Here is a 27697-nt window from a genome sequence, read left to right as displayed (position 1 = left end):
GAAGCAGTAGAACTCTATGTATTTGTACAATTACACTTGAGCTGTGCAGTGAATCGAAGATTAATTCAGGCATTTCCGAATCATCACTGATATGCTTGGATCCACAGACGATCTTCTTTACAAAATGTGTACAATTCCAATGACTAAAAGTCTTTATTGTTCAGGAATTGCTTAACACGATCATGTATATAATAAAGCTGCAGTGCTTCACTGCTTTCAAAGTCATAGTGACATGGAGTCTGCAGGAGGAAAGAGAACAACTAAGTACATGATCAAATACTGTAAAAGTGACTTGTTACATGTGCGTATGTGTTGAACAATCTGGTGTTGGTGTCAGTATTGTTAATTGCAGCTTTGGTGTTGATTGATTAAAAAAAATAAGAAAGCTAGTATCACAACTTCAGCTCACAACCACAGCTCTAATGTGTATTTGCACTTTAACAAGCATCAGACTCATTTACAGTTTACAACGTTTGGACCTGTGACTATGGATAAGGTATTGTAATACTGAAAACACAATACATATTGTATCAGAATCTGTATTGTGATCATATCGCCCTACAAATAAACGTGATAAATCAATATGAGGAAAAGAAAATAGGTAATTTTGATTTAATTTTGTCATATTGCCCAGCCGTATTTGCACCTGCTTTTCAGACTGTAGGGAGGCCTCAAACTCATGACTCAAACTTGTCACTGGTTCTCAGCCCTCGCCCTCTCTGCCAACCAGCTCTCATTTCGAAAGCTGTGTCTTTCTTCCAGGTTTGCGCTCAATAAAAGGCTTTAAAACCTGTTACCACCCACCTGTCCGCCGGCGAGCATTTTCTATATCTCAAATATTCTCTTACATCATCACTTTTATTTCCGTGGTCAATACCAGCAAGCCATACATCATTTTAAAGCTTATTTTCTCAACAAAACGAATATGTCGTTGATTTACATTGAATAATATGCCCCAAGAAGCAATTGCCAATAGTTTGTGAGAAAGTCTCAACTTTTACAAACGCATGTCCTACCTGTTTGCTGTTTATGACGGACGAAACGGCTTTAATTCTGTACATCCTTGTACTCAGTCTGTCCGTAAGGAATCATTGAAAAACAATATCCACTTGTATTTTTCCTGAAGTTATCCGATTTCGAGATATTGTCAAGTAAACAAACTTTTCTTTGTTTCTCGCCGGACGAGAATGCGCTTGTCCGGCGCATTTCTCCGTCCATAACAAATGACCTGTTTGACCTATAAAATAATGTTGGATATCCTTCTTTTCCTCAGACTGTTTCCTACAGAATGAGACCATCCACACAGCCTCCGCAAAAAAAATGCGCCGCTTGCGACGCACATGGATTAGTCTGTTTACATCTAAATAGCGCCGCGTGTGAATGACGTAGCTGAGTTTGATTGACGTATTATTCTAGCCAATGAGAATAGCTTTAGAAAGAGGGGCGGGACAAAGGGCTTATTGACACAGAATCTTCTGTATTCTCGTGTGTAAGGCTCCGGGAAGGCTGCAAAGAGCCAGATTTCTCGGCAGAATTTTGCGCATAACGTTTTCTGAGTTTATTAGCCTTTTGGACGTGCATTTTGTTAGATATATGTATTATTATACCAATACAAAAATAAAATAAAAATATTATATTTTTTTTTTTTTTTTTTTAACCTCTATATGGGAAATTCATGGGTAAACTCATATTTACACATTTTCACATATTTTTTTTTAGCAGTTATAATTGCTATTAGTGGCCTACAAAACATCAAAATGTATGTTTTATGATCATAGAGGAGCTAAAATTGTAATAAAACAGTTTGGCACAGTTGGCACATATTTGGATCACTTGTTCCGAATGTACTTTTTGATACAAAAAGGTCAACAGCACCAAAATGCCTGTTCCTAGAGATCTGAAACTTTACACAGTTGTTGTCAACAAGATAAACATCATGTACAGTGAACAGCATATGCACACAATGAAGTATGTCATGCTCAGGACCATTACAAATTAACAATATTCAGGCGAGACTAAAAAAGGATGTTTTGTTTATGTTTGGGCCTCTGTAGTGTAAGTTCTGAAGCCCTGACAGTGTTCATGTGCACATCTACAGAAACTAGAAGGCCTAAGCTTTCTAATGATGCATCACACTTGCATGTGGAACATAAGATCCTCTTTTAATAAGCAATGCCATTTGGGTATGTCCAACCATTGTGCACAGGGCGAAAATAGGTGGATGGTAACAGGTTGTCATTGTAGAACTCTTTTTTTATATCTTTTCAAAGAGACCAACTGCTTTTGTTAAGACCAAATTTAACACATGGAAAGAATCTCACAAGATATTTTTTGTGCACAATCTCATGGCAAAAGATCTCGCCCCATTCCTTGAAAAAAAAGGAGAAATTCTGATCCAAATAGTGAATCCCATGATAAAATAAGGTAAATCCGTACAGTAATGCATAACACGTTCACATTTCTGACTCCCATACCTCTCTGCATGACAACGAAGTGCTTTGTTTTCACCAATCATGCCTTGTTGAAAAAGAGCATCAGGTTGGAACATATTTGCATGTAGTAAAATGCAAATTGTTCTTTAGTTGTTGTAGAATACATTTGCTTGAGGCCTTTGAGCTTAACCTTATGCACTTCCAATAGAAAAACATTTGCGAAATTAGTGTAAATGTTTCCTCGCCTGCAAGTGTTCCTTTTGTTTTGCGGAAAATACACAAAATGAAAAAGGGAAAGAATTTACCCAGAGCAGATTTGCCAGTGCGTATAAACAAAACTAAACACCGCCGTTGGTTTAACAGACCATAGAGGATGCTGTTGATTTGTGAAATATGATTTTAGCAAGTTTTTATTAACTTAACAAACTAAATAAACCAAAAATCCAGCTTGTAAAAGGATTTAAAAACAAGAAAGACATCTGCATATTATACTGAAATGACGTGATTTGTGTTTGTGGACTCGAGAACACACCTGAATGCTTTTGTATGTGGCTCAGAGTCTGCATATGTTTTACACTGGGTGATTATTATGCGTTGTGGGAGTTGTACCATAAAAAACACCACATTTTAAGGTTTTAAAGCTGCACCAACCTACGCATTGTTACAGCGCAACACAAAATACATCATTAAAGACAGAACTGACAGGTTTCCGCAAAAGGCAATTTGTGTCCTTTTTTTCCTGTGAATATGAAATGGGAGCACATGTTTCTGTTCAAATTTGAAAAGGTCTAAAGCAGCATACAAACTCTCGGCTTGCTCGGCATAATCACATCATATTTCACTGCATGTACTGGACAATATTACAGATTTTCATTTAGAAGCCTAACGCAGTATTACCGGTACATTAGTATACTCTTTGTATTAACCCCAAGTCTAGACATATCGTAAAACTATTTGATGTGAAAATCTATTGAACTAAATATACAAATTCCGGGAGGTTTATAAGAAGCTGTGGTGGCTCAGTGGAGACATAAAACAAAGAAAATCATTACTGTCATATGTGTTTATAATTTAATTAGAGCAAAACAATTTAACTCATTTTGATCAAGATCGAGAGCTGATTGTTTGTACATTTATTATTTTTTGTGTGTTCTTGACAGGTTTACAGCTAATTAAGTGGCATAAAAGCATGTTTTTTGTATCAAAGTGCAGACTTTGGAGGATTAAATTGAAATATGCGTGTGTTAAACAGTCTATTTTAAAAGTTAGCATTGACTACGTGCACATTGAAAGTAACTATACAATCAAATAAATTAAAAAAAAACAGATCTACAAAACCCCACAGGCATCACCAACTGACTTCTATCACATTTGACAACATTCGCCATGTCTTATTACTTTAACAACCATAAAGTCAATACAAAACTAGCATTAAACATCCCGCTGTTCAGCAATAACTGTTAAGACAAAACTACATTTGGAGCTTTGAATTAAAAGAATAAAAATCATCCCAGACATAAAGAAAATCAAATGGCAGCACTAGACTGTGAGCACTAGCAACGCTGCACATGTGTGGCACTTTAGCCCCAGGGGTAAATGATAAATGTCGCTACTGGCTTTTCAGTTTTTATTTCAACACACTAAAATCCCCCAGCACAGCAGTCAGCCATCACTTCTGGATTTGTAGCTTTGTTTTTTCTCAGAGATGTATGTGTCCAAACATGTAGCCAGCTGCTGTTTCTGCTGGAAGTCATTTAAAAGTGGATGAAAGAAAGTGTTGTGAAGGTTTGGGGCAATTTAAGACCTAAAGAGAGAGGGAAGACAGTGCGCAGTGTGTGATGGTGATGTACTGCTGATCATTAGGCACTTGATTACCAATAGTTACAACAGCACAGCCCTGATCTGAGTCAGCACTGACCTTGTATTTGGCTCATTATTACAGAGCCAGCTCAGCCCAAAAAAGTACATCCACAGCTATACGGCAATACAGCTAAATAGAGGTTTTATGAACTGTCAACAACATTACGTTACACATGAGTTTAAAGGCTGGCGACAGCAATCCGGCCACTTGGTCACATGTCTGTATAGTATTTAAAGCTGGAATACGCGACTAGCAAGCCAGTATACACAGTATATGAGCTAACAAGCCAGTATACACAGTATTAGAGCTGGGTTGAAATAATCTATTTTCCGATTTTTAATCGATTTGCATATTAATGACCGATTATCAATTCGTACGTCCAAATATCGATTTATTTATTTTTAATTCTTTTCTACATTTCCCTCAGTGAACTTCAATCTACCTTCAAGAAAGATCTTTCTTGAAGGTAGATTGCCCCTTAACCTTTTCATCAGTTTTCCAGCCATCAGTTACTACCAATACTTGTAAGATTTGCTGTTTAATATTGATATAATACTAGTTTTAATATGTTGCTTCTCTACACAGTCATGAAGTGAAGGAAACGGTTCAAATACATTTTTCATTTTTAATAACATTAACCCCCGGATCGAATCGGAAATCGGAGCGAATCGGATGGGATCTGAGAAATCGGAATCGAATCAATTCTTGAAATTTGAATCGAAACCCAGCTCTACACAGTATATGAGCTAACAAGCCAGTAATACCCAGTATACACAGTATTTGCTGTAGCGACTCTTGACGTGAAAGATCAACCACAGGAGAAGCCTTCATGATTTGATTCATCCATAGAAGTCTCGATATTTAAAACTGTAATAAAATAGAGGAATCAATCAGTGTGTATAGAAAGCTTTGAATGACTCAAAATATTTGCAATCTTTTACATAAATCAGATCCGACCTGTTCTGAATCTGCTAATGTTCTCCACAAGAGAAATCATTACCCTTTATCTTCTGTGTGTCAAATATGACATGTTAAAATAAATAGCAAAAAATGTGGCCTTGCTTGCCGCACTAACAAGACAACAAGCATTCAAAGAACAAAATTATTCCGTTTGAATTAATGGCAACAAGAGCCATGGCATGGATGAAAGGATTTTGGAGCTATTTCCCCAAAGCCCAGCACCAAGGCCAGATCCAAACAACACAACGCACAGAATATCAATGGACACAGGGACGCACATGTTGAGCCTGTAGCCACCTGGGTCTCCCTGTGCACAGCAGATGTCTGCTTTCCTCAAGGTGACCGCACTACTGCACATGAGGTGGGTCAGTGGGGGCTGAGAGAGAGCGAGAGAGAGAAGGGGAGGGGCTTCCATAAGATCAAAGACATACTACTGAATACAAGCCTGGAAAATGACCTTGATTGATAATGATACGATAATAAAGAGCTAATAATAATACTATAATAATAAATATGCTGCATTCATGTGGTCTTCAGGTGGTGGGGTGTTCGAGATGTCATGTTCGGTTTCAGACTTGTTCATGTGCTTTTATCTCGCAGAATCGGGACCTCTAAGCCCGCTCTCTGACAGACTTTAATAGAGCTAACCAGTACAATCTCAAAAGCAAACCATTATTTGTTTTTGAAAACATCATACCATTTTTAATGCTATTGTACATTACGTCCGTATTTATTCAAACACTAATTTTGGGTCTTTCTTGAGCAAATCTGTTGCTCATATGATATTAGTAACTCCTACAAGCAGTAATGTTTAGTCAAAGTCCTATAATGTCTAAGATAAACTGACAAAGCAGGTCATGTCAAGTGTGGAAGTCGGGCAGCAGCGTTTGACCTGAGTTCAGACTTGTGCGCATTTTCAACTCATGTTTTCGAGGACCACATCATTGGTCTTTTTGGTGGCTATCAGAGTGATGACAAATTAGCACTTTTTCATAACAATTAACAATTTAGAACAAAATGTTAAGTCTTTTGAACGGTGACAAAGTCCTCAAAATGTCAGCTATAAAGAGGACGTTAAAACCATCAAACACTTATAGCGTTGATTACTCTTTCAGTAATTCGACAAAATTATGCTATTCTATTCTATTTTTAGGTCTTACTTACTTAGGTAAAAATGACCAGTCAAAAGACACAACAATATGCTTTTTTTTTTTTTGTAACAGGAATAGAACCCATTTATCCCACCAAATATTAGTAATAGATGTTTTGGCATGTTAAAGTAATAAAATACACTTATCTATTGTCTGTCATCCATGTGAAATCACTTCTTTTAGAGCTGGGTGAATTGATTCTAAACATTGCATTGTAACTTCTTGCATGGTTTAAGTCCTATTAACAAAACTGGCTTTCACTTCCAGGCACTGTGTTCACCATGTGTATATAAAAAAAGAAAGAAAAGATTGACATGGAAGGCTTTAACGTAATGCCCCTTGTCAAAGTGCTGGTCGTCTGCTCCTTTCCGTCTCTTTTAAGTGCGTCTACCGTGCATTAAGACTCTGTCAGGCCAGCTTTAGCATTAATCAGAGCGACCGCGCAGTAGAAACAATCACACGTAATCTGCAGCACTAAACCTGCTGACCTTCTCCTCGCTCCCATAAACTCCCACTCAAACGCTCAGCCCATTCGGCTCTCTCCAAGAGCCGCTTTTTACCTTTTTACTGTTCCCCAAGAGCCCAGTAACATTAGTGGACCAATATGTACGGAACAGCCAAAAAATAAAACAGTTTCCTCTCACTCTCACAAGGACGGAGAGGACGGTGTACGAAAGACAAGAATGCAAAACCTATATTGTGAAATTAACAATTGGCAATGTATTTGAACTGCTTTGTGTTCAAAAAATGAATCATCAAACACATTCCATGAAAAAGGGCATCCGACGTAAGCGGCAATACCATGTTATTATGTAAATGACGGCAAAGATTATGATTTTAACATAGTTTTACGATTGTGTGAAGAAACAACAGAATATATAACGATTACTGACATAATAGTGAAGTCCTTAATCGTCTTTCATTCTAATACACTACCATTACTACAGTATAGAAAATTAAAGTTTCTGCAAAAGTAAAGTCATTGGGACATTAACACCCACGTAAAAAGCAGTACACATTTTGGAGTAGAAATGTACATGAAATTACAGTACTGACTGATTATAAGTTTTAAGCTCTTGAGATTGTGAATTGACCTGAATAATCACGATTATCTATTAAATGAATAATCTTGAGATCCTTTTTACCACGCAGACAGACAATGTTTTGGACATTACACTCAAATAAATATCTTGAAATGTGGTGGAATTTTCCCCTTGAGACCTAAAATGTCTCTCCCACATTCCTACAGCACTAACTTAATATTGACAAAGGAAGTGTAAATAATGTCTTTTGGCTTGTCCTTCTGGTGCTGCCACGGTGAACCATCTGCTTCCTAACAAGCAGCGATTTGCTTATTGATTTAGCATATTCCTGATGCCTCATTTGTCACAGCTCCTCCCATTTAACATTGCTGGGGACGGACCCAAAGAGCAGCGCGTTTATTTGGTGGCGTACCTCAGGGGTCCATCCTAGGTCCAATTCTGTTCTGCATTTATTTGTTGACATTAGGATCACTCATCAGTAAAAACTGATGACGAGCAAATTTACATTCAGTCAAATACCTCATCATTTGAAGCCCTGATTCACTGCCTCAGACACATTGAAGACTGCATGTCTCTTAATCTTCTACACTTAAATGAGAAGAACACTGAAATAGTTGTTTTTGGTGATTAGGATGTATTAGGAGGGGTGGATAGTGTTCTTGGTCCTCTGTCTTCTTTAAACCTCCCACTTGTGAGAAATCTTGCTGATGTATTCATCTCTTAAGCTGGACAAACAAGTCAGTGCAGTGGTCAAAAGCAGCTTTTTTCAGCTGAGGCTACTGGCTAAAATAAAACCATATTGATAGTGATTCACTCATTCATTACATCATGCCTAGACTACTAAACGCTTGCAATCAGTGCAAAATGCGGCGGTCCGGCTGCTCACAGGTTGCTCACCGGCTGATCACTGCACTGTTATCCAGAGAATCCAATTTAAAATGTTGCTCATGGTATTTAAGTCTTTAAATGGTCTGGCTCCCTGTTATTTGCGGGAATTATTGTTCCACTATGTTCCTGCCCGTAACATAAAGTCCTCCTCTCGGCTCCTCCTGGATGTGCCCAGGTCAAAGCTGAAAAGCAGAGGGGCCCGAGCGTTCTCTGTGGCGGGGCCCAGGCTCTGGAACAGCCCCTGCATGTCATAGCAGCTGTGACACTAGAGCAGTTTAAATTCCTGTTAAAAACCTACCTTTTTTCTCTGGCCTTTTAAACACGAACTGAGCTGAATCATTATTTATATTAACTTCATGTGTATTTTAATTGCTTGTATATATGTATTATTGCACTTTGCTGTACCGCACCTTGGGTTTTTAAAGTAGTATGTGTGCTTCATAAATAAACCTTGATATTGCTATTTCAGGTACTGCATAAGACATGGCTCTGAATGCTTCGTGGATACATTCAATTGGCTGGACAGTGTTACTTTATGATAGGGTTTGCGACTGTGGATAAAGTAATCTTAACCTGCGCTCTTGCTGCTGCACAAAGTGGGATTGGTTGATCCTCCCGAGTCTCTCCTCACTCCGCCCGGGACTACATCGACTGAGCATGTCATCATGACCTCCAACAAGACGTGCCCAGAAATGAGATTGGTAGAAGCCGGATGGAGGAGGGGTGAGAGGAGTACGCCAAACCCCATCCCAGAAGGAAATCATCCATCATCTCTGCAGCATTGAGTGAGAGCGAGTGGCATAAATAGCTAGATGTGTTCGGAATTAGCATTGAACCGAGAGCGTCCATTGTGCTATTTTATTTATTAAGACGACGCCGGATCAATACGGCAGATATATACACCCGCTACTGTTGATAAGATAATCTCATCATTATGAATTTGGCTTGGGGTTGTCAGAAACATGAGGAATTGCAAAGCTTATGGGTGACGACAGCGAGGTAGGGAAACAAAGTGCTAGCGAGAGATCTTAGAGAACGGCCGGGCGCGCTTTTATTCCTTATGTTCTTTGTTTCTTTAAGTGATGCTCAGAGGGAGAGATAATGAAACACACCGCGAAGAGAGGGCACGTCGATATGAAAACAGAGAAAGCCGTCATTGATCCGACTCCTTAAGATGCCGCAAAAGGACTTCAACCAAATGCATAACCCCAGCGTGGTGCCATCTGAGTGCATCAATTAGGGCGACACTGGCTGGCTATACCGTTTCCAATGTCATTAGTCATTATTGTCCCTCTCCTTTGCCCCCCTGGCGAGAAGATACCGAGAAAGGTTTGATGACACTTAGTAGATCTTTTTGTTTTGGCAATAACATTTGAGTGAGTGCTGCCGCCTCGTTCGCGTCTCTGTTGCCACAAACATTGCCCAGCCGCTGCAAAACAGAGGTTGTCAATCCCCAGCAGACCCACTGAGCAATGCAGACGCTAGAATCAGATTTCAAACTGTGCTATAGATACAAGCAGCAACCAGAGAAGACAGCGCGATGTGCCTCACTGTCCTTATCGAGTGTTCAATCCTCTCAAACACACAAATATTATATGCAAACGCGTGAAAACCGACAAGAGGCAGATTACACAACTTTGCGGAATAATCACGCTCGAATTGCAATGCAAATTGTAGTTTCCGTGTTGAGCAACTGTGGCCCGCGCTGCACAGTGAACAGGAGGGAGGCAGCGTGTTGTGACATGTAGTTTGGTGAAATTAGAGTAAATGGCTGTTTGTCCCTGAGATCAATTAATCACATTACAGATGAGGCAGAAGAAGTGCTGAAATGTACAAGGCAAGGACAAGTACAGCAGCAGAGCGGAGTAAATCATTGCTCTGTTTTAATGAGAGAGAAGGTGGAAAGTGTTGGGCATAAGTCATTCTTTGAGATGCGTTGTTTCTGTAACACAAGACTAGGGGCACAGGAGAAGATGTGGCTGGAATAAAGGCGCTGGAGTTGGACAGAAGCCAGAGCACAACAGAGCCAGTTCCACTTTGTTTGACTTTGAACATGTTTGATTTACAGCAAGGAGACCCAGCTGCTGCAGTTCAAAGAAATATGGCGCGTTGGCTCTGTGCATCATAGGGTACATTACAGAGAGGTCAGCAGTCTATACCATCGACAATCCCCCGCCGAGTAAAGTGTTAAGTCTGAGGACCCCAGGAGGGCGCTAAGGGGCCGTAGGGGGCAGTCGGCCCGACAGGAGAGCTCGTTCAAATTTAAAGGAACCAATGTGGCTGGTGCTTCAGAACACAGCTGGAGGTAGAGAAGGTACATGTGAGCCAGGCACACCTATATGTGAACATGACAGATGAAACACTGCCTAGTCTCAGAGGGCCCGGGAAACAACTCTGTCAACCTGAAATCAGACACAAATGTCAGGTCGAATCTGTAAACACTTACAATGACTCTTATTCCTTTTAAAGTAACCCAATCTTCACAACAGCACAGCGCACTGTAACATGATTCAAATTTAAGTTCGACTCTGGGAACAGTGTCTTGGATCTTGCCAGAGGAGTCTCCAATTCTCCAAACAGAAGACAACAGAGACAAACAAAGCCTTGTTATCAAACCAATGTCATCGACAATACTCTGTCTCCAACTGAACCCGGCAAATTGCCGTAATGTTTCCGGCCAATCGGACAGTCACAAAGGTCAACTTGTGTTCTCATATCCTGTCTGCTGCTGAGCACTGACTAATAAATTGAAATTCCAGCCCACAGAATATTACCAGTTTGAGAAGGCAGTTGGCCTAATCAAATCAGTGCATGAATGGACAATGTACATATGCGCATGTGTTTGTGGCCAGGCTAAATGTGTTTAGTGATACACACAGTCAGGGGGCTACATTCATATTCTATTATTTATCTGGGTTACTCTGGTTTTTGAGGAGCAATGAACAAAACATTTTCATTTGCTGCCTGCAATCTCAGAAAAGTGTTCTGTGCTCTCATAATATCAACTATTAATTGTTTAACTATTTAATATGTGTAATGAGTACATCAACATTTGGTAAAGAACCAAATTAAAAGCTTAAAAGTAGAAGGATATAAAAATACCCTTCATGTATATTCTTGTACATTTAATATAGTTTCCATTTCGAGATATACAAACCCCAAAGGATGCATTAGTTAACATTGATTCTTGTATTTCCTTCTAATGTCCTTGTCCTCTTCGTGTTCATAAATATGTAGCTAGATCTCAGATGTTTATCATGACATCTTCCACGTTCTGATTTGTTAAACCCTATGACTTATTAATGAAAGAGGGAGGAAAATATAGCTGCCGTTTTGCGTTGTGCGGGGTTGTTCTGCTTGCACTCGCTTCCAGACATGCGTTTCTATTTGCGTAAAAGTATTTATCTCCAACGGCAACCAATAAATGAGCGCTGAATGTCAAGAAGTCTTCGTCTTGCTTAGATAAAGATATGTTAATTGAGTGCGCTTTACCCGGGAGCAAGAACTAAGTGTCATCTCAATCGTGTCTTTATCATGGGAACTTGGGGAAAAGAAGGGAAATAAAAGTGGATATTAATAATTCAGAGTGGTGTTATGTACAGAAACAGCCGGTTTGTTTGAAAATAAATGAAAACATGCCCCAAAGGCTAACCCACGAGTTGAACCCATAAGTCAAATAAAACATGGGCCAATACTCATGATGGGGATAAAAGAGTCCACAAATTTAACTTTCCAACAGGGGAAATAAAATGCAATTTGAGCTAATTTTGTTTAATTTTGTTGAGCAAGGTTTATCATAATTCACTTATGGCAAGACACTACAATGGGAAAGGAGATATCATTGTTTTGTATACTTTTGTGTACTTTTGCAAAACCTTTTTCAGTTTAAAAAAATATTTCTGTGTATTTAGTAAGAGCAGAATTCAGTGGTTCAGTGGTACACTAAAAAATCCTGGTTTATAATACTTAAAAAAAATGAATGACTTTGAATTCTAGTCCAAAGAATGTCCCTAAACTGAATCATTTTGAAAAGCCTTTTATTGATTTTCTCTATTTGTTCTAAAACAGTAGTTCAGTACAGCAACACGTGTATGCTGAGTGTATGTGTATCTTAACAAACATTTGGCTTTACTATTTAGGGCTGCACTAGTCAATTAATTGGTCGCTGCAGTCTTAGCCTACCACATATTTATTAATCAAATCGAGTTTAGTCAAATTTCTGTATATGTATAATAAGAATTTACAAGCACAACAGCAGAAAGAAGAAAGCATGGTGTGAGTAAGCTGGAGTGCTGAGACAGTTTATCAGTCTTTTCACTTATGAAGATGTTTACAAGCACTTCTCTGTGTACGTGGTATTTTTTACACTATATCCTAATCATTTTGAGAGCTTTTGCCGGCGCCTCCTCCTTTGAAGCACTTTGAATTACCTTGCGTACGAATTGTGCTCTCCAAATTAACTTGCCTTGCCTCCTTTTAGTCAACTTATCGATGCACAAAGTATCTCTTTGGTAAACCAAGATTATCTTTAGGCCAACTACATCCCAAATACCACAACCGGTTCCAGAAAAAAGGCTGTTATCTAAAGATGAAGGAAAGATGAGAGAGAAAGAGTATTCATTGCGTGTGTGGCCAGTGATCTGTGGGAGCAATTTAAATACAATGTGGAAGGAGCTTTGGGAGGACTTTTTGTGTCAGAATTCTTAAAAAAAACAAAAATGAGAAAGAAACTGGTCCCAGCTCCAGCCTCAGTGTTTGCGTGTGCGTGTTCGTGTGCCAGTTGGAGGAAGGGTGCTTCAAGGTTCGGACAAATGCAAGACTGTCACGCTCATAAAGAGAGGGGCTCTGTCACGGAGGCTGCCAGCTAAAGGCTTAAATCACACCAGTGGAATACTCAATGACTCCACACCCAGACGCGTATACACACAAGCGGCCTGAATTATGCAGAGTACTGCCATTCCTGGAAGAATCTATTCTAAACATCTGCTAGAGCTGCATTGTTGGCATGCTTTTACTTTACACCTAAACAAACCAAATCATTAGATACTTCAGTCGTCTGTAGTTTAAGCGCAGTGAAATATTCACTGCCAACAAGGTAATACCCGTCCTTAAATGTACTTAAGGTTTTATGGCCACTTGAAATTTTAAATGTTGGCAAGAAAAATGTCTCTGTCTTAATTATAATAGAACATAATAGTCTTTATTACAGTCTGTTGTTACATTTTGTTGACTTCTTTTGAGCCTCATTACATTTGAGAAACTGGCGCATAATTATCTACTGCACAATACATCATAAAAGTATTGATAGTATTGAGTATTATAGCACTAACACAATAATCAAAAATGAAAATGTTTAAAAGACTTGATTAAGTTTAGATTTTTGTCTTTAATTTTTTTATCCTGGCACAGTTTGACCAATAAGTTAAGGCATGTAATTGTGGTCTTAATGACAGAAATCATGTGTCAAAAAGTGTATGAAGATATAGCATTAATAGTGATATTGCAGCACTTAACTTACTTAAAAATTCCAGTCTCGTGCAGCCCTAATACATATACTGTAGTTCTTTATTTACACATTGAAGCGTCGTGTCAAGGCAGCACCAAGTAGTTCCCCTTGTCTACGCGACACTCCCGCCACAGCCACACCAGAAAAGGCAGAAAGGCGCCACCTACAGGTTGCTTTTATAGCCATCTGCTTCCCTTTGCCACTCCTAGGCAAAAGTGTGCATTTCGCCTCACACTTTTATGCAATTTCCTATTTCCAGACTTATGAAAAAAAAATAACGAATGCATTCCAAACAATAACAGCAACAAACACAAACTGTTTTGAAGTAAATGCACTAAAGTGGAAGCCTGATTACAATGAGGGCAGCTTCAAAGACCAACTTGTGCAGCAGGTTTGGTGCAGCTGCTCGGGAAACGGCACAATGTGGAACAAAACAATAAAAAGCATTGTCGACAGTGTGGGCAAGAGAATTACTGAAATCCTGTCTCGCTGCTCGGAGGAATTCTCGAGCAGATTGGTTTTAACCTTGATTCCTCGCTAAGTAATTCCCTTCAACGCCTTAAGCAGAATTAGGTATCATTATGCATCATCCTTCTTCTTATCCTGAGAATTCCCAGTGAACAAATGAAACGCAGTCCTCCACTGGGCATCTGGCTGCGCTGTGCTGACAATGATAAGGCCACCAGACCTACACATTATTACACTTCCTCCGCCGCTTTATTCCACCCCTTCCTCCCTCTCTCTCCCTCTCACACACAGCCTCTGTCTCTTTCTCGCTCTAACTCCTTCTACCTGTCCCTCTCTCTCACACATCCTCTATCTAGTTTGCTCACGTTCTTTTGTCCCCCCCTTTCTCGTTTTCCCTCTCATTTCTCTCTCTCTTGTTTTCCTTCTGCGCTATCACTTCTCCCTCTTCTCTCTTTTGCTTTATCCCAATTGTCTCTCTTTTTCTCCTTCTCTGGTTTTCCCCTCTTGTCTTGCTCCTTCTCCCTTTCTCTTCTTTCCTCTGGTCTTTCTCCCCCGTTGTCCCTTTAGTCTCTCTCCCTCACTCTCATCTATCTCTTCCTCCCTCTTTCTCTTTATTCCAATTCTTTCTCTTTCTCCCACTCTGTTTTTCCCTCTCGTCTGTCCGTCTGTCTCTCTCTCTCCCTCTTCTTTCTCTTTCCCCCTAAATGTATCCCTCTCTTTCTCCCTCTGGTCTCTCTCTTTATATCCGCCCTCTCTATTTATCCCTCTCATCTCCCTCTCTCTTTCCCTTTCCATCTCTTCTTCTCCCTCTTTCTCATCACCCTCTTTATCCTTCTCTATTTATCCCTATGTCAACCTCTCTCTCTCTCCCTTTACCAAGCTCTCTCTTTCTCTCTCTCTTTCTCTCTCTCTCCTTCTCCCTCTCTTCTCTCTCTTGCTGTGTTTATACATCCTCCTCTCCTCTCTCTGCCCCGGCGAGGCGCTCCTGCCAGTGTATTCCACTATTAAACATCATTAGGGGCAGCAGCAGTGTGGAGCTTCGCTGAAGTTTGCAGCCTGCTACTGGCTCGGAGTAGGTGAAAGCGAGGACAGCACAACTAAAAACATTTCTGGAGTAGTACAGTGGCCTGACTTCACTGCGGAGAGGCTCAACTTAAGTTTCTTTTGTTGAAGTGCTAACACGAGTCCATTGCGACTTTAAGTGGGAGGTCTACGCCAAGTTTACACCGAGGATTATACCAGTGTATTGTCAAAACCAGTGCAATAACAAAAATAAACCTGTGGCCAGCACTTGTGAGAAGCTAATACTGAGCAGAAAATTTAAATTATGGCAATGGTTCAGTCTTTTAAATAATTCTGAAACCTGAAATGAGTTTGAATAGTCTTATAGAATAATGTGTCAGGCAGTCGCGCTGTTTTGGCATTGATGCTAATGAGAGATAAACCACAGATACCAACTTCACTAATTAAAAGAACAAATTATTACTTTAATCATGTCTAACTTGAAATTTAATATGTGGATTAGTGTAATGGTGGGATCCCAAAATTGAAAAGAAAATCTTGGTCCAAGTCTGGGTACTGACTGGTTTCCTTCTCATTATGCTACACTGTATATTTGACTGAAGTTATTCAGTAAAGTGCAGTAAGATGCAAATATGCCATAATGTTTGTTTCAGTCTTTTACATACACTCAACAAATTTGAATCTTGTTTCTTAAGCAGTTAGATTTTTTCAAAAGCTACACACTTCTTTTACAGAACTTTGAAAAGATCTGATGTCAATTGATGCGCTGCCATCACCTCACCATTGCTGTAGACTATTTGTGGAGCTGCCACTGTCAGAAGGCAGGCTTTACATGCCCTTGTGAGACCGTATATAGACAGGCTATACCCTCCCTCAGCTTTATCCTGGCTGTATTTATTTTTCCTATTTAACCTTCTCTTCTGGCAACTGCGGTGACAGATGGGCTGAGAGGCCTTGGGATCGATGGGAGGGGAATTCTGTCTTTGTTTCCTGACATTTTTCCCATAGCCACTCACTTTGGACTCAAGTTACTTACTGTCCAGGCCAAAGGAAAGACAGCCGGCACAATCAAAGAAACGGGAGGAAAAGTGATACGCTTCTCTACAGCTTCAGAAGAAACTTAATGCCTCGGGCCAGCTCCCTCTACACAGGTTCGTGTTGAATAATACAATAGAGCACCCAGTAGCCTCGTGCATCCGGGGACTGGCATGTAAACAAGACACGAGGAGTGTGTCTGTTTGGGGAGACTGAAACGGAAGTGGACACAATTAGCACGCGACTGCATTACGTCTTATTCATCATCGCTATGAAACTTAAACCTAAGATAACTGATAGCACGGCCGCTGTCCAAGGTGCTGTTACAATAGCTTCGGTTAGCTACAGTGTTTTCAGCCACACCACAATCTTTAAAAGGGGAACAAGAGGTGGGAAATATGTAGGAGGAAAAAGATAATATATCTTGTTCTGGAAATGTACAACATTGTACGAAATGATAAATAAATCAATTAAAAAGAAAAATCTATAATTTAATCTCCCAAGCAAGGCTAGGGAGATTACACTAAAGGGCTTGTGGTTAATTTTATCGGCTATTGAATGTTTCATGAACCTGAATCAAAGCATTTTAGAACACACATTCATTGTTATCATATAGTTTGAACATTGTTATCGAGTTATTAATGCGAAAAAATATTGAGATATTAGTTTTAGTCCACCCCTAGTACTTTTTATTTAGTAAGTATATTTGGTCTTCCATTCTTGAGATTTCTATTCTAACAGCATTATGTCAATAAATACTAGTATAATTATTTGAGTTGATTGATTTCCCTCAGTTCATAAGAAGACAGTTCCTGGTTAGCATAGAAACATATTGCATGGCAGAGCAGCAATTAGTCTGTCCCTGTGATGAAGAAACCCAACGGTCTGAATGTTGACCTTTGCCCTCTGCAGCTGGGTCGTCACAAAGGCAGAGGCTGAGACTATAAGTGGGAACAACAGACAGAGGACTGGCTCCCCTGGTGGGAACACGTCAGATTTCATCATGGTCATCGTCACGCAACCCTGTGGTGGAAATGCAGGGGCCGGAAATGACTGGACAGAGCCTCATTAACAGTGGAACACTTATAGGAATCCAACCAAAAACAATTCTATGTTCAAATAATATACACAAGTTATTTAAACAATTACACATCAGAATATTGATTTAAATGTCTTTATCAGGGCAAATACTAGGGCTGAAATGATTCTTACATACCCTCTGCGTTGATTAGTCAACTAAAAAAAGACCACAAGCTCACGGGTTGCAAACAAATAAAATTGGCACTAATAAAATAGTAATCTCATACAAAAAAAGACAGAATAAACCCCCAAATTACACCCAAATCCTTGTAATCGCAGACACTATAAACCAACTGATCAACTAACAACTAAAGATCAACGGCTCTACAAAATAAAAACTAACTCAGAGCTAAAACTAGACACAAATGCAACAAAACAGAAATATTAATAGGAATAATCAAGACTAAACCATGTAAATATGTATAAAAACTAAACCAAATGTATTTCTACCATTCAATGTAACCTAGAACATCCAGGATAGACTGAGCCAGACCTGAACCAGGTCTAGCCAAACATTTTACAATGACAAAACCAGGACTAAATTGGACTTGGCTTGCACAAGATGCTATAGTACCACAGACATAAATCTTAGCCCCTGCTTGGATAAAGTCGAATAAAACGTAGCTTGCTTTTTTATAGACGGACCACTCTAGATCAAGAGCAATAACGTAACTACGGATCAAGTCGGTGTAAATGTCTACATCTGTGGCACTGCATCGCACTCGTCTTAAAGTGAGCCTTAATTCTCGTCTGACACAACAGACTTTTAATGAGCTTAGGGCCAAAGACACAGAAGTTATCACGTTAGCTGGCTTACGCTCCAAAGTACGGCCAATAAAGACGTCCAAAGTAGCCACGAAAATAAAGCAATCTTGCTAATCTCCCAGGATTAAAGGCACTATTAAGGAGGGTTGATTTAGGACAAGGCATGCTAAAGTTACAGCCAAAGAGTGCAACATATGATAGCATTAACAGCAGGAAGAGAAGCAGGCAGGAATAATGTGTGGTTGCCAACAAAAGCCATGCTCGGTGCAGTGTGAAATTTAATATATGGTGTAAGGAATGCTGGGGTGCACGGTGGCAAAGGCGGATAGCGCTCTTGCCTCCCAAGAAGGAGATCATGGACCAACATCACATGATCTCTCTGGGTGGAGTCTGCATGTTCTCCCCGTGTTACCGTGGGTTCTCTCCGGGTTCTCCGGCTTCCTCCCACCGTCCAAAGACATGCATGTGTTAGGTAAAATTGGTGACTCTAAAATTGGCCCTAGTGAATGAATGTGAGAGTGAACTGTCTGTAATGTCCATGTCTCTGTGTTGACCCTGCGACAAGTTGGCCACTGTCCAGGGTGTACCTCGCCTAAGGCCCGAAGTCACCCTGATAGGCTCCAGTCACCCGCAACCCCAAAAGGGACCAAGCGGTAGAAAATGGATGGATGGTGTAAGGAATGCAATTTGTTGTGTTTATCCATAAGAAAGCGTCAGCATATCTATAAATAATCACCTCTAACCAATTAGCTTGAACGCAAAGTTGTAGGGATATGACTTAGATCATCATCACAATATCAGAATATAATTGTGAAATAATGTTGTCTGTTTATGTCCCATTAATATATATTCATTCAAAAATGTTTATAGAACTGGAATGGTGATCGATTAGACAACGTGATCAAAAGGGAATTTAAGATTTCAATAATCGTGAATAAAATTGTACTAGAAGTAAAATTGTGATCCTTCTCTTTTCACAATAATCATAACACTGACATTTGATACATATGACTAGTATATGGGCATAACAGGTACTGAAAAAATACAAAAAACCTTCAAAAGAAAACACTGATATGAGGTAATACATTGATTTGTAATGTAATTTTACAGTGTAGTCGTTTAACAATGAATATCTTAATGACTAAAAGAGCTATTGGACTGGTGTCATTATCATAATATGATAATGACACCAGTCCAATAGCTCTTGTCATATTATGACAATGATAAACAACAATAAAAGCATCTGTCACTAAGGACTATTTCTTACGCTCGTATAAATAAGAGCTGTAATAGAATTAGAAGAGCAGCCTGTTTAGAGCACAATTGTTGTCAGTGTGAGATGGAGCGTTTGAATTTTTTCGAGGTCACAACACCCAGCTTACAAAATCAAAAAGATTATCAAAAAATCTCCAATGAGTGACTGACTAATGAAATTTTGACAGGAGAAGTGATTACAAAAGGCTGCGGTGACATATTTCTTGCACAACTGTTGTGTGTGGCTGTCAGTGCGTACCAGAATGACTGTTTAATCCTTCTAATGCCCCCCTCCCATCGCCCATCTCCTCTATGTGTGCTTCTGGGCCCTTGTATACTCTCTGCCTCTCTTCATTTTTTTCACAGAACTAGCAGCAGATAGAGGAAATAGGCTTTTCTGGTGCAGATTGTGATGGGGAACACAGTGAAGAGTGCAAAAAGAGTGCCATTTCTCTTACCTGAATGATAGACATGCGGTTAGTAGGTGTGTCTGTAGTGCTGGTGACAGGGCTTGTGAAGCTGGTGTGGCATCCCACGTGGCCTTGGGGCACGCTGAGGTTATTGGCAGTGGGTTTGAGGTACATGACCTCTGACCTTGGTGAGCTGAGTGGCAGGCGTGTCTGGTAGTCAAAGTACATGGGAGAGGTGGCCAAGGAAGGACTGCTTACCACATTCATCACATTCATGGCATCGCGCTCCTCCACCTCGCTCTGCACCAGCATGATGTCGTTCTTGTTTATCTTCTTCTTCTTGCCCTTCCCCAGCTGCGGGTGCGAGTACTCTGCTATTCGACAATTATAAGTTCGAATTTCCTTATTTTCTCGCTTACATTTGATCGCTATGGTCACCATGGCGGCTAAAAGCATTATAGATATGATGCTTAGAGTCACAATTAGAGGCAAAGACATGTCCCAATTCTGTCTGTCCGTAACATGTGGGGCCCCGCCAGAGAGGGGTCCATTGGAGGCTTTGATGATTAGCCGCGCTGCAGCTGTGAGCGTTGGCCTGCCATGGTCCGACACGCGGATGATGAGCTCTACATTTGGACTCACGTCCTCCCAGAATGGGTGGGCTGTCCGCACCTCCCCCGTCACTGGGTCGATCTCAAAAAGATTTTCCTCATTACCATCCGAAATCTCATACGTGAGTCTCCCGCTCTCCCCGTAATCATTATCCACCGCTCTGACTGTTGTGACAATGTAGCCGACGCCAACATTGCGAGGAACGTGGATCTCGGCCGTGTCATTCAAAAGCAGAGGCAGAACTATAACCGGTATGTTGTCATTCACATCCAAAACACTGATGCGGACGGTTGCATTGCTTTCAAGATGCGGGGAGCCTGCATCTTTTGCCAGAACCTTAAAGTCAAAGTACTTAATCTGCTCGTAGTTGAAGGATCTTACAGCGTATATAGCTCCATTAGCAGCGTTCACGTTGACATAAGTGTTAACATCTCCACCGCTCACATTAGAGTTTATTATGCTGTAGTAAACTGTCCCATTTTGCCCTAAATCCGGGTCATGCGCCAGAACTGAACCAAGGTACTCTCCGGGTATGTTGTTCTCCGGGATTTGCAGGAGATAAACAGACTTGGTGAAGCGAGGAACGTTGTCATTTTCATCTAAGATCTTTACTGTAAAAGACTTGGTTGAGTTCAAAGGAGGGAGTCCATTGTCCTTGGCAACAATTGTCACATTAAACTCATCCTGCATCTCTCTATCCAACGGTCTGTCCGTCACCACCGTGAAGAAGTTATCGTAGTTTTCTTCAAGTTTAAAGGGGACGTTGCCAAGCACTCTGCACTGGAGTTGGCCGTTCCTGCCCGAGTCTTTGTCCGTAACTCTTACCAGTGCAATGACCGTCCCCGGAGGAGCCGCTTCGCTGATGGCCCCCTGCCGCACGGACACAAAGCCTATAGACGGCCAGTTGTCATTCCTGTCAAGCACTTTCACGCTGACTTTACAATGACCTGGGATTGGATTGGGACCGAGGTCTTTTGCCTGGATGTCAATCTCAATCACGGGGCTCTCTTCGTAATCAATTTCACCCTGTATCTTTATGACTCCTGTCCTGGAATCTATGGAGAACAGCTCCCGGATCCTCTCTGGGGCATAGCCACTAAAAGAATACACCACTTGTCCATTGTTTCCCTCGTCAGGGTCAGTGGCGTTTAAATCAATCAGCACTTTGCCCGGGGGTGAATTTTCAGGAATTTCTACCACATAGGAGGCCTGGTCAAACGTAGGGCTGTTGTCATTGGAGTCAATCACTTTTACATTTATTTGCATGGTGCCCGATCTGGGATACTCCCCGCCATCAGTAGCCGACAAAATGAGAGTGTGATGGTTCCGCTCCTCTCGGTCTAGTGGCCTTTGGATCACTAATTCAGGAAATTTAGTGCCGTCCCCGCGGGATTTTACCTCCAAGGAGAAGAGATTATAGTCATCACGTGTTATTTGATAGGTTTTCAGACCGTTCTCCCCTGCATCTGGGTCGTGTGCGCTTGTCAGAGGAAAACGAGTACCCGGCACAGCGTTTTCAGAAATGTCAATATCAATCTGATCCGAGGGAAAAGTTGGAGAGTTGTCGTTGATGTCCTGAATGTCTATTTTGATCATGCATATCTCTTTGTCATTTGCAAACACCTCCATGGACAGCTGGCACTTGGGATTCCTCTTGCACAAAGTCTCTCTGTCGATCCGCTGCTTTGTGTAGAGCAGTCCACTCTGAGGATCCACGTCGATGAGATGAGGTGCCGAGTTCTCCAGCACCCTGAAGTTGGCTTTCTTCCCCTGTCCTCCCTGCCCCGTCTGCTCCAGTCCCAGCCTGGCATCTTTGGCAATGTTCCCGATCACTGTTCCCGGCCCTTGCTCTTCTGGGACCGAGTAATTCAAGTTTTTTAAAGTCAGGGCTTGAGCCCACAGGAGAAGGAAAAAGAAAATAGAAAGATACATCCCCACGCTGTAAAAGCTCTCACAGTCCCCTTTTGTTTATTCGTCTTTTGACCAGTTGATGTCTCCTTCAGATTTTCCGTAATTCAGGTTTATATAAATAGTTCTGTTCATTATCCTTGGCATTTGTCTTTGTGAATTGTCTTTGCCGCGTTTCTCTCCTCCAGCAATCTGTGGCGCTGAACACCTAATTTATATTCAGCTGGGCGCTCCGATTCATCTGAGCAATAATCGCAATCCTGGCTCCACACAGAATAGTCATCGTCAACGTTCACTTTACACCACCTACAGGGGAAGAGCACAGGGGGGAGAGGATGTATTTAGTTAATGCATGTATGCCATTTACTTGCCCAAATATGAAAACTGCTATATTAGCCATTCTGCCAGCGAGAAACCAGATCTACCGCTGAGCTCAAATGAAACACGGCTCATGCGTAATTCATCTCCACAATTATGGGGGGGGGCTTGTCAATTAGTTAACCTTGGGAAGACACCGCACGCTGCCTGATGCATGTGGAAACAACGTGCATTATGATAAACAGAGGATGTCTTATTTCATTCGATTTCTTTCTTTATCGCTCTCTCAAACGTGCCACAAATGACCTGACCGGAGCGGGATAACGGTCCGGTCAGGCATGATGCTGCTGACCGCAACTGGAACGAGGGTGGGGGGGAACTTTAATAATAATACGCTATAACAAAACAAGAAGTGAAGGTGGCCTATTGTGCCGGATGCTAGAATAACGGTGTATAAAATGAGCTTCTTTACATGCATAAAAATATCCGCCTAATCCGGATTTTTAAAAATGAGCCTCAGAAAAGGGCAGATCATTTTCTGAATTTTTCTGTCTCTCACGGTGATGTTCAGCAGCAGCAGCAGCGGTTGGGAGAAATCTGTTGCATCCGTACGTGGTTTTTTTGTGGAGAGAGAGATTGTGAAATGACACAAATGGAAAATCTAACGGTAAAATAAAAGCAACTTACCAAATCAAATCCAGGCGCGGGGTGGGGGAAAAAGAGAACAGTGCGAACAGTCAGTCAGCAGAGTTTCATCTTCTGTGAGCACTTTGTGTAGAGGTACCACCCGTATGACTCTCCGCGGGTGAACGGGGCACGCAACGAGGCGCCCCCCCCCCCCCCCCCCCTACAAGCCCCCCACGCGCGCAGACTGGCGACGGTGCAGCGCCGCGCGGATGGGGAAAAAAGTGCTCCAGAAAAGTCTGACTGTACTGTCAATGAGCCCAAGTCCTCCCCGCGGTCTGATTAGGATGCAGCGGCTCGTCTGGAGCCCGCAGTGACTCACCGCTGTTCACAGAGGAGAAAGTGTGGCGCGCGCGCGGGGGGGGGGAAGAAAAACGCGTGAAAATCCAGTCAGGTTTAATCCAAAGTATGAGGCGGGTAACGGTCACCGCGCTGCTTTACGCGTGCGTAACAGCCGCGACTGACACCATACGGAATAGTGGCATTTTTTTGTCCTTGTCCGATGTCCTTTTCTTTTCCAAAGTCCACGCGCAGAGAGACGAGGGGAAAAGGAGCTGGAAATGTGAGTCTCAACGAGCCCGCGTCCAGCCACGAGTCCGTCTGGAAAGTGGGGAAAGCGAGGAGGATAAAGACGCGCGGTTGGTTATTGGGTATTTCCAACACGTAAAGTGGCCCTGAGCACACGGAGCGCTTCCTCTCACTGACTGAACTCCGGACACCGCATGGTGCATTAAACATTGTCGCTGCTCCTCCGGCAGCCAATGGGCGTGAAGAGGAGGGAGGAGGGGGCGGGGCTCGCGCGGCGCTCCGGGGACAGACTACAGATGATTGGTGGCCCGCGGTTCACCGGCAGCGCATCTGTATTTTTTCAAATCTCATGCGCGTCCTCATTGTTTACAATAAAGGAAATCGTGCGTTGGACAAGGTTTAGGAAAGAGGCACGCGCGGCTTCACGTGTACTTAAAAGGACGCGGGGAAAGTGTGATTTACGCGCGAGCTCCTGTTCCGTTAATAACCGTGTAATAAGAGCAGATCGTGCAGAGAATGTCTAATCTAATCATTGCTGTGTTTATTATGAGCTTTACGTATAGATGGAATTGTTCAAATACCAACAAATATATGTTTTGAATAATAGCTTATGATAATTCGTGGGAAATTAAATGTACTGTGAGGAAAAAGTATATTACAAATAAGCTTTTTATGAACACAGGACGATCCAACGTGGTCTTGTTTAAGTATTATTTTTAGTTACAATACTATTAGGTGATACAATACTAGTTTTAGTATCTGCTAGTATTTTAATAATGAATTTGACATCATTCAAAAGCAAGGAAACAACTCTCAGTGCTATTTTAGATTCATTTTATGTCAGCCGTGCAATAAAGGGAGTTTCGGTGCAATAGTTTCTGAGGCTTGTCATTCCTTTTTATCAAACTTCAACATGCACAAAGCCTTTATACTTTAGTATCAATGACAGTGAACATGGACAAAACAAAAACAACAGAAAAAGGGAAAGAGAATCGACTCAACAAAGAGCAAAACTTGTGGTTACAAATACTTTTTAAACGTTTCAAATGTTTATAATCAGACCAAACACGAGCAAAGATGTAAAAGACGAGATAAACAACATCTAAATACAAAACTGTAAAGCCGTATCTCCTGAAAAATGCATTAGCTCTTCTCACATATAGGTCACACGTCGCCATACATTGTACTCAAGTAAAAGTACAGTTATATTCAAATAAAAATACTCAAGCAGAAGTGCTTGGTGGTTCAAGACAGAGTGAATAAGTATTTGGTGAAACTACTCAAGTAACAGTAGTTGTACAAGTAACCGTCATGACGTAACATCTGATTTATGATTTCAAGTTCATGAATTGTGATGGACAATTTCATTATGAACAAAACCGTGTATTTGCGAAGGACAAACACAAACATCGGGAAAACAAAATGGTACCTGACGCAGCGGTGACAGAAACACAAATGTTCAAATCATTTCACATTGTCAACATAAATCTTTTGTCACTTGTAGACTTACTCAGAGTCAACCCAAACTTTTACTCAAGCAACAGTAAATGTATTACTGAAGCAGGAATAAAAATATAGCATTAGGGTTATCAAGATTATTAGCTTCATCGATAATCGTGATTATTCAGGTCACAAAATAATCGTAAGAACCAAAAAACAATAATTGGGACCAAAAAGATTTAAGTATTTTTGTTCAATATGTAGCGCAAAAATAGACATGTTTTCTTTATATCTGGCCGTTATTGTCACATTTAACTGTTTTTCAGAGAGTTAGATTTTGTAAAGCGGGTCACAAACTTGAGGAATAGTATGTGTTAGACCACGAGAATGAAGGAAAATGACATACTTACGGTAATCTGTTTGGTCACAGTCTCAATAATCGTGAATAATCGTGATGATTTTTCACACAATAATCGTAACCCTGTATGGAAGTACAATATAATGAAAAAGTGACTCGCGTTAATGTACTTTGGATCCGAGAACAGTATTAATTGACCTAAATTGAACTTTCAAATTAACAACTTTAGCCCCAATACGCGGCTGTTGCCCTTAAATCTCAAAGGGAGGGATCAGGTTGTGATTGTGTTGCATACATAACAGTAAATACAGTCATATTAGTATGCGTGGAATGAGATGTATAGACAACATGTCATTCACCTCCCTCCATCCCCGGAGGCTGAATATATGAATATTCAAACTCCAGATCAAAGTTAGTCTTCCTGTGTATACAAGCCGCTAGGATTCACTTCACGACTCAAAGAGAAAGATCACATTACAATGAGTAGTACACGTGCCGTCCCCACGTCACAATGTTTCAGAATGCCCTTGGTTTTGTGCTGCGATTTCAACATGTCAGCTTTGTCCTGGATAAACACGGGTCTCCAACTCCGGACTTTTCCCCTGACCTTTCCTCCTGACAGCGGCCGGCGACAGCAGAGGCAGCGCAGGCTCATTATTAAACAGGAGCTTTGATGAACTAACGTCTAGATGCTGATAACTGATGAAGGTAAATGCCATATCGCTGGATGTCACCGGTGTGCGGAGCCTCAAAACTGATGCGGTTTATGAACGTCACTGGGTTAGACTAATACCGCTCTTAAAGGTGTGTTTACGTCGTAAGAAAGAGCAAAGCAGACATTGAACCAGGACAGAAACTGGACTAAACACAGAACTACTAACTAAGCATTGTTTTGAGCCCAGTTCAGGTCGAGTTCAGGTCAGTTCTGGGTTGAGTCTCTTTGTATTCCCAATTTTGTCTTTCTGCAAATGTAAATGTCGCTTTAAGTGGTAGTGGTCAAACCAATGGACTAATGCCATTCAAAAAGTGCTTTTTAAGAGAATTATTTGGATCTTAAAGAACATTACTGTATTTTCTGGACTATAAGTCGCACCTTTTTTCATAGTTTTGGCCGGGGTGCGACTTATACTTATATTTATACTCATATACTTACACTCCGGAGTGACTTATATGTGATATTATTTGTTATTTTCACACTTACAACTGCATTTCATACTCCAGTGATACTTATGTTTTTTTCTTCTCTATTATGCATTTTTTGGCTGGTGCGACTTATAGTCCAGAAAATATGGTACTATTTTACTTTTAAATGATTAAATACTAGAAAAAGTGTAACGTTATGGTTACATTTAAGAAGCGTGATATTTATTTTGTGGAAATTCTTGTGGTGCTTGAAAATTGAAAACGTTTCCTTAAAATGTAATATAGATGTATTATTTGACTTATAGCTAAAGCCACACATTCAACATTCGTCACGTTCGAAGATATATAGATATATTTCCGTCTAAAAATATCTCACGTTCAGATTAGGTGTTGTTATGGTAACTTGGGGGAATGTGACGCCATCAATCCAGTGTTGCTTTTTAAACCGCTCCACATTTTTCTACATGTTTTACCACTTTAAAGTTTAAATATCCAAACCCAGTGTATTTGGCAAATACATGCGTTAAAGTTGATACTTTTTAAGAAAATCGAATATTTCCTTTACTAATCCTTATTTTACTCATTTAAAGCTGCCCTGGAGTGTGCAACAAACGCTTGTCTTACATGTTATTGCCGTGTCTGGAATGTTCCACAGTATAACATTAAACTCGAGACAAGCAGGATGTTCTTGAGAAATAAAAACACCTGTAATACAGATGACCTTGTGGGAACATTCCAGGCAACGCGATAAAACCTCCAAAGAGACGAACAGATGGAACAGAAATGTATATGTGCAGCTTGAAGACTGGAACTGAGGAGCAGTGTAACAA

At 40.9% G+C, this 27697-nt stretch overlaps 1 protein-coding gene across 4 annotated transcripts in view; it reads right to left on the bottom strand.

Annotated features, from left to right (window-relative positions):
* The window catches only part of pcdh17 (protocadherin 17), an 87184-nt gene extending 64463 nt beyond the window's left edge, over window positions 1–22721 (bottom strand). For 2 of the 4 annotated variants that reach the window (XM_072465886.1, XM_072465887.1), the window contains exon 1: window positions 19925–22721. In XM_072465886.1, coding sequence (XP_072321987.1) covers window positions 19925–22420 — 2496 coding nt within the window. In that variant the 5' untranslated portion in view covers window positions 22421–22721. The remainder of the gene's footprint in view (window positions 1–19924) is intronic. The other 2 variants (XM_072465888.1, XM_072465889.1) reach the window with 1 other exon arrangement.
* Window positions 22722–27697: the final 4976 nt, after the last annotated feature.

Source organism: Eucyclogobius newberryi, unplaced genomic scaffold (genome assembly GCF_026437365.1).
Source record: "Eucyclogobius newberryi isolate DKJ021-1_F unplaced genomic scaffold, fEucNew1.0.hap1 SCAF_5, whole genome shotgun sequence".
Classification (NCBI taxonomy): domain Eukaryota; kingdom Metazoa; phylum Chordata; class Actinopteri; order Gobiiformes; family Gobiidae; genus Eucyclogobius; species Eucyclogobius newberryi.
The sequence above is the reverse complement of the archived record's forward strand: the minus strand, read 5'-3'. Positions and strand labels throughout refer to the sequence as shown.